Raw genomic sequence first — 8,271 nt, forward strand, 5'->3', positions numbered from 1 at the left:
GAAGTACGCCACCACTCTTCTCCCCTCTGGCCCACCTGGGCCAGCACCCACCCCATGCCCAGCATTGCCTCGCGATGTATCCAGGATAAAGGCAAGGTGAGGTCAGGGGGGGCGAGCAGCCTCACACTCCACTGTCCAAGTGAAAGCCTTGTCCTTCGGGAGCAGCGATGCTTGACAAACCTCCTGTAGTACGAGGCTAGGCCCAGGAAGCTCTTGAGTCTCTGCTGCTTTAACTGTTGGAGTAAAGGGTTTGTTGGGTTGAGTGAATGTGACATTAGGGGGGGGCCATGGTGACTGCCGGTCCTCCCTGGAAGCTCAGTGTGCCCCCATTTAGGTCTAACTGGCAGCCTGTGCTCCTAAGAAAGTCCAACCCCAGTATACAAGGGTCCTGCACAGACCTGCCCCCTATTGTTAGAGGCATTATTCCCTTCCCTTTCATGGGTGTCAGCTCACCTGTGACTGTGCGGAGCTGAGTCCAACCTGGCACAATATCTTGCCTCACCAGGGTTACTGTGGACCCAGTGTCCAGCAGGGCAGAGCAGGGCACCCCCTCCACAGGGACATGACAAAAGTCCCCAACACAGGTCCGGCCCACCACAACAACAGGCTCCATCAGCTTGCCCTCGTCTGCTTCTGGGGGAAGTGGAGCCTTGCTTCCCCGTCTGTGCCGGTGGACTCCTCCTGAAGAAGATGGTGGTTGGGATAGAAAGCCAGGGATCCGCACTGCCCGGTCTATGCGGACCCCGAGCCGTTTCCCTGAGCTCTGGTGGACATGGGGCAATCTCGGCGCAGATGGCCTGGCTGGCCACAACCCCAGTAGACCCTGGGACCAGGGCGTGTGTTTCGTGCCGCCTGTATCGACACAGCACAAATGAGTTCTGTCATTTCAGCCACCCATGCAGGCTTTTCCGGCCCCCGGGCTGCTCTGCCCCCCAGCTCGCACAGAGGGTCTGTCTCCCTGCACCCCCACCAAAGCTCCAGCTGATACCCCAGCCCACACCAGCTCCCTCTCCAAAGCCATCTCCAAGTCTATCTGCAATGACTCAGGATGAGCCAGCTGGGTCTGTATGCGCAGCTCCGTAGGAGAGAGCGCCTGTATGAACTGGTCCCGTGCTAGCTCGCTCTGCACGGAGGGGGGCATGTGAGCATATGCCCGCCGAGAGATGCTCTCAATGTCATTACGCTAGCACCCGGGAGGCTCTCCAGGCTGCCTGCGTCTATTACTCAGTTCAGAGCGCAGTAGCCCGGGCTGTACACACTGTCCATAGCGCCTCCTCAGTGCTCCCACTAAAGACCATAATCACGTCTGTCCTCGGGGCTAATCAATATCAAACAGGCCAGAGCTTCATCCGTGAGGCATAAAGCCAACTGCAGTGCCCTATCTTCATTCGACCACCCCTAAAATGAGCAAACAGTTCAAAACTGAGCATGATAAGCTTCCCAATCCGCCTTACCGGAATACTTCGGGGTCTTAACAGATACGGACACAGCCGGGAACTGGGCGCCGCCATGTTTGTTTACATCCTGAGCCCCAGATTCCTCGTCCCGCCGCGTCGACGTTACCCCTTCGGTCGCCCACTAGAATCCGCGCGAAGCACAGTCGACGAAGGACTCATGCCCGCTTCAGCCGCCATCACTCTAACGTCCTCCCTCAAGCGGCCTCTGGGCTCCGACGCCCTGGCGATCTCCTCAGCCAGATCCTCCGACGTCCATGCACACGCACCCCTTGGCCATAATTGTCCCCTACCTCCACCTTCACTTTCGGATTTCCTCGAAGCATTTTCAAACCCCGTTCTCACCTACGGTAGCTAGCCACAGAAGTCAGCTAGCTAGCTGGCTAACTTTTATCAACGTTTTTACTTCTGACACCAATGTAATGACCTGACTAGATCATAAGGAACAATTGTCCAGACAGAGGGTTGAGTTTACGAAGTGACGGTTATTAACACAACTTTACACAGGCTACTGTTTGGCCATAGCCCACGCCAAATAAACGAAAGATACCCCACAAGCCAACCGTGACCTTCTCTTGTGAAGCCCAGACGTAAGAGAGAGAACAATGGCTAAACCTACCACACGCGCTGTCTGTGCGGGTCGCTACAATACGTTTCCTCTGATTAATTTAGCACGCTTGTCCTGGTACTCATCCCATTTGAAGTTCTCAGCATCACCATTACAATTTTCTGGCCTAGAGCGGAAGCCTGAACCTACCATAAAGTAATACTTGTCTTGCGCATTGAACATAATCTACTCTACGCCTAGTTAACAACCATGTAAAAAATAAAAATAATAAAAAGTTACTTTAGAACGTTACTGAATTGCTTAGGCCTAGTATTTGCATGAAGTGACTTTTTAAAGTATTATTTATGTGTTACATAATGGCCCACTAGGTCTGGGGTTCCCAAACTTTTTCATGCAGGCCCACCTTCCASTATTGGGGAACACATTTTTGTCATGGGGTGCAGATCATTTTTAGCTGACATGGGCTAGTTGATCTGGACATTTCTGACAAGTTATAAATATCTYTCTAAGGTATGCAATAACTGATGATGCACTACCTAATTTCCTAATTGCGCCTTGTGCTTTCTACTRTTACAACTTTCAAGAGTAAATTGAAAGCTGGACTGAGTTCCTTCAAAAAAAGGAACCTCGCGCCCTGCRCATTTTGTCAACCACTGCACTAGGTAACAAGTGGTGCATTTATGGCTGTGAACTTWGTCCTCTCAGGTCAGTAAGCTGATATCTGTGTGACTTTCCTCTCATCTCTCTGCTGTAGGCCTATTGGCAAACAGAACAGTAGCTACATTTGCATATTTAGTATTGTCGGTCAATTTCACTGACARTGCATGTCTTGCTATTTTTTTAACATGAATGAGAATTCCTTTTTATAAAGTGCACTGTCACTGATGTTCTTATTGAGGCCAAATCCATATCTTTCTTGTGGAGTTGTGATAACAGCATGTGGTTCTCTCTGTGCCAATACAGAGAGATTCAATAAGGGTGCAATTCTTGCTAGGGTTTTTGGTGGCATGTGCTTGGTTGGTCATATGATTCTAGAGACCATGAGATGGCGAAATGAGTGGGGTCAGCATGGCAGATTGACACAGCCGAATAAAGCCTATTCCCTCGAGAAATGACTCATGAGGGTCAATTGAACTTACTAGCTTGGCTGCRTCCYGWTTCTCTACACTTYCCCAAAAAACTCCCRTCATGAATTTAAAAGCATTGGATTGATTTAGCCCTAAGCATTGGCTAGAGGGAATTTCAACCGTTGTTAGAKCCACGACAGGATGTGTGCAAGTGCACACTTCAATAGAAGGGTGGGAAACTGTGGCTCAGCTCCACTCACTATCTSACCATGCTTGAAAGGAAGCAAGTCTGGTACTTTCCAACCTCAAACACTGTTTTAACAACCAACCCTGAAGAAAAAAACTAAAGTTTAYGTAGGCTACTTGCTCATTAGTTCTGGGCCCATATTCAAAATGAGCGTCGGAGTAGGTGATGATTTAGGATCTTTGTCCATACGGCCCTTGACATTGACACTTTGTCCTATCTAGCATGGCCGACTAGGGAAGACCATTTTAGCCTAATWTTGTGTAAGATGCAGTGGATTCATGAAGTATAGTGCTATACRCTAGTGCTATGTCCAGACCCAAATGTGGTGTGTGGTTATGAAACAGTAGAAGAAGAACATGGAGGAGTGAGTGACAGAACAGTGTGATTTGAGACAATGACACAGCAAAATATTACATTGTTCACCCCTAAAATGTACATGACATTTTAGTCATTTAGCAGACGCTCTTATCCAGAGCGAYTTACAGTAGTGAGTTCATACATTTTCATACTTTTTTYCCCGTACTGGTCCCCCGTGGGAATCGAACCCACAACCCTGGCACTGCAAGAGCCATGCTCTACCAACTGAGCCACACACTGACATAGTCCACACCAACAAGACCTAAAGCTCAAGATTGTAGTTAGACAAGCAAAGGCATCTCTTGACTTGAGAGAACCCCTCATCCACCCAATGCTTTTTCAAATACAGTTCAATCCTATGCTTTGCAAATACCTGCGATAGTTACACGTGCTTGTCTCGTGTCAGTAATTGACTTAGTGTAGGGATTGTGGACGGCCAGCCCCTGACTGTGAATGTGTGTGCTTGTGTCTTTCTCCCTCAGGTGTGCTGGCGCTCTGGGCCCTCATCACCCACATCATGTACCTGCAGGACTACTGGCGCACCTGGCTGAAGGGCCTCAAATTCTTTCTCTTCATCGGAGTCGTCTTCTCCCTGCTGGCCGTGGTGGCTTTCATCACCTTCCTCTCCCTTGCCATTACCAACAAAGAGTGTGAGTTTCACACACGCCTCCCCCTTCTCTCATTCATTCATTCATTCACTCCTCCTTTCATCCTAATTTGCTTCTCCTCCTCTCCCCTTCACTTGCTCTGTTCATTYGCAAATGGTTACGTCTCTCCCCCATTTGCTTCCCTTCCCTTCCTCTGTTTCATCCATTGTACTTTTTCTTGTTGTGCATTAGGATGTATTTAGTCATTTTTAGTATTGCATGTCTTAATCCCTTTGGGCACGTCCACATGATGAAATCTATTTCCACACAAAATGACTGCTTGCCAGAGTTTGTTTGCTCTGGCATCACATGACTCCATGGGGTTAGTCAATGTGAGATCCTTACCCTTGTGTATGCTATGAGCCTGAAGCTTTGGTCCCTTTTCCTACAGGAACCTTCATTGAGAAGCACCTGACTCAATGAATTGTGTAACAGTGTGCCAACCATGGCTTTTTCTCTGAGTCTGCAAGTCTCTAATGTCTGTCGTATCTCTGTGGTTCCCAGCCATGACTGACCCGAGGAGCCTGTTTCTTTCGGCCGTGTGGAGCTTCATGACTCTAAAGTGGTCCTTCCTGCTGGCCCTCTATTCCCACCGCTACCGCAAGGAGTTTGCMGACGTCAGCATCCTCAGTGACTTTTGATGAGGGCCCTTGAACAGCCCCCCCCACCCAATGGAGGTCTATGGAAGACTAATTAGCAGGGCTACTAACCTGAGGGTGCTAACTAGGGGAGAAGGGAGGGAGTGAAGATTTGAGGGGTTGGTGAAGCCAAGTAGTCATGACGAGGACGAGTGATGGAATGAGGGTTGATCTGAAAGGCGTGGGGGTAGCTGCAAACACACCAGATGTCTTCCACCAATCGCTTGCTTATACATCCACGAGGGGGAGTGAACGAGTACACACTTTGGGGAGAAGGGTAGTGAATCGGAACGCAACCTGCGTGTTGTCTGTGTTAATGGGAGATTTAGTACCTGGACCTCCGTCCATGCCCGCACCTTCACGGTTAGATCAGCCCCCCCCCTTCCCCCTCTTTCTGTATCTGTAAACAGGGTATGCTCAACCCCTGCTAGGCCAGTCTATCCACAAGTTCATCCCTATGTAATGCCCTTTATGGATTTGACTGTTCCTGTGCGTGTGTATGTGACACTGTCTGTGTTCCTCTTGTATGTCTTCAACACATGTTTTTAGAGTCAATATCTCCCTTTTTATGAGAATTGAATCTTCTTTTTGATGACTTTGTAGGTATTCCTTGTTAATTGTGTACATCACGTGTTAGTCATTCCACGGAGGGCCTAGTGTCAGCGGGTTTTCGTTCCTCCCTTGTATTTGATTGATGAAGGTCACTAATTAGTAAAAAAAACTCCTTTCACCTGGTTGCCTCTGTTTTTAATTGAAAGGAAAACCCCAAAACCTGCAGACACTAGGCCATTYGTGGAATGAGTTTAATAACAACCCTGCTGTACATCTTCCTGTGCTTATATACCTAGGAACATATTTTTAACAAGATATGTAATTGATGTGGTTATGATAGAGAATTCATTTCCATTCTCTTGCCACAAGGGGGAGTCAGTCGATCAAATGTTGCGGCTGTTGGTAAAACATCCCACTCATTTAGAAAACAGAGCAAAGTTTATCTGCACACATCATATAATACATACATTATACACAACAAAAGGACACGTCACAGGCCTTTTTGGGGTTAATCTTAGTTGTCTTCTTTTTTTAGGATGACTGTTTTGATCTGTGTTATCCATGTGTGAACTTTTAGTCCACAGAAACCTGCTGTCACCTGGAGTCGGTGTGTATGTGATGAAGCAACTACCTTTAGAGTATAATGTCTCCACACTATTTATTATGATAGTTATAATGCTTTGGAAATGAGACTTGTATAAAGTCTTATAGCGTTATACCTGTCGGTGTTCGACACTTTCAAAACATCCCCACAAAATAGTTTTTCAAAAAGATCATATGAAGGAGGATTGCACCACCATCACAGAATGTTCGAACAACTGCTTTTTTCCCCACAACAGTTGCCAACGRAAACCCAACTGCCTCGTCTTATTTGAATGGAGAACGTTCAAACGAGGGAGTTCCTTTAGTGGAATTTGTGTCGTTGCTGTGCCTTCGCTTTAGCTCGCAAACCTTATCGRTCGTCATACTGCTGCTTCTGGAGATTAATTTGATTGTGCTCTACCTCTTTTTCCCTTTACGTCTGTCYGCTTCTCTGTGTGCTGCCACATGTATCATATTGTGATATAAAGAAACACGACATTGTGTATATCCACTTGCGTGTATGTAGGAATGTATGTCTGTCGCACAGGTATGTCTGTGCGAGAGCCATGTTTAATAAAATCAAATTTTATGACAGCCGTGTGCATTACACTGGTGGTGTAGTACATCTCGTACAAATTCCTACGCAACAGTTGTAACTTTGTGTTGTACGTYGTTTGTACAACCCGGCGTCTGTACTAGGCCTTGGGCATAGTGGCCATAGACTAATTAGATTTTTATAGTTCTTTTGAATTTGTTTTACTAGTAGACATAATGCTTTGGTGGAAAGGCTTAGCTTAACTACATTGTGGAGGAGGAAGTGATTGCAATGTTGCTGTGGTGCACCCAGGGAAGGGGTTGAATTGAAGGGGGGGAAAGAGGAATTGGGTTCTATTACCTTAATGTTTGTACATGACATTAAGGGTATGGACACCTGTTCGTCGAACATCTCATTCCAAAATCATGGGCATTTAATATTTTGCTGCTATAAYACCYTCCACTCTTCTGGGAAGGCTTTCCACCTCGATGTTGGAACATTGCTGCAGGGACTTGCTTCCATTCAGCCACGAGCATTAGGGAGGCCGGGCACTGATGTTGGCYGATTTAGGCCTGGCTTGCAGTCAGCGTTCCAATTCATCCCAAAGGTGTTTGACGGGGTTGAGGTCAGGGCTCTGTGCAGGCCAGTCAAGTTCTTCCACACCGATCTCGACAAACAAAGTTGGAAGCACAGAATCATCTAGAATATCATTGTATGCTTTAGCATTAAGATTTCCCTTCACTGGAACTAAGGGGCCTAACCCGAACCATGAAAAACAGCCCCAGACAATTTTCCCTCCTCCACCAAACTTTACAGTTGGCACTATGCATTCGGACAGTTAACGATCTCCTATCATCCGCCAAACCCAGATTTGTTTGTTGGACTGCCAGATGGTGAAGTGTGATTCATCACTCCAGAGAATGCGTTTCCAGTTCTCCAGAGTCCAATGGCGGCGAGCTTTACACCACTCCAGCCGACGCTTGGCATTGCGCATGGTGATGTTAGGCTGCTCGGCMATGGAAACCCATTTCATTACGCTGTCGACGAACAGTTATTGTGCTGATGTTGCTTCCARWGGCAGTTTGGAACTCGGTAGTGAGTGTTGCAACCGAGSACAGATGATTTTTATGCGCTTCAGCACTTGGCGGTCCCGTTCTGTGAGCTTGTGTGGCCTACCACTTCACTTCGCGGCTGAGCCCTTGTTGCTCCTAGATGTTTCCACTTCACAATAACAGAGCTTACAGTTGAGTGGGGCAGCTCTATCAGGGCAGAAATCTGACAAACTTACTTGTTGGAAAGATGGCATCCTATGACGGTGCCACGTTTTTAAAGTCACCGAGCACTTCAGTAAGGCCATTCTACTGCCAATGATAGCCTATGGAGATTGCATGGCTCTGTGCTAAACTTTATACACCTGTCAGCAACGGGTGTGGCTGAAATAGCCAAATCCACTTATTTGAAGGGGTGTCCACATTCCTTTGTATATTTAGTGTAAATCAGATGCATTATAGGACTTCTCATGGACAAACCTTATTAAATGACATTATAAAGGCTAATACATGGTTATAGCAAGTTATAAAGCATTATACCTGCAATATGTCATATACCTGCAGGCTGTTACTCA

At 47.1% G+C, this 8,271-nt stretch overlaps 1 protein-coding gene across 1 annotated transcript in view; it reads left to right on the top strand.

Moving 5' to 3' along the window:
• Nucleotides 1-5,360, top strand: part of LOC111962196 (heme transporter hrg1-A) — a 9,313-nt gene extending 3,953 nt beyond the window's left edge. The window contains exons 2-3 of the mRNA XM_023985091.2: nt 4,176-4,343; nt 4,845-5,360. Coding sequence (XP_023840859.1) covers nt 4,176-4,343; nt 4,845-4,981 — 305 coding nt within the window. The 3' untranslated portion in view covers nt 4,982-5,360. The remainder of the gene's footprint in view (nt 1-4,175; nt 4,344-4,844) is intronic.
• The last annotated feature ends 2,911 nt before the right edge of the window (nt 5,361-8,271 follow it).

This window comes from Salvelinus sp. IW2-2015, linkage group LG1 (assembly GCF_002910315.2).
Source record: "Salvelinus sp. IW2-2015 linkage group LG1, ASM291031v2, whole genome shotgun sequence".
NCBI classification, from domain to species: Eukaryota; Metazoa; Chordata; class Actinopteri; order Salmoniformes; family Salmonidae; genus Salvelinus; species Salvelinus sp. IW2-2015.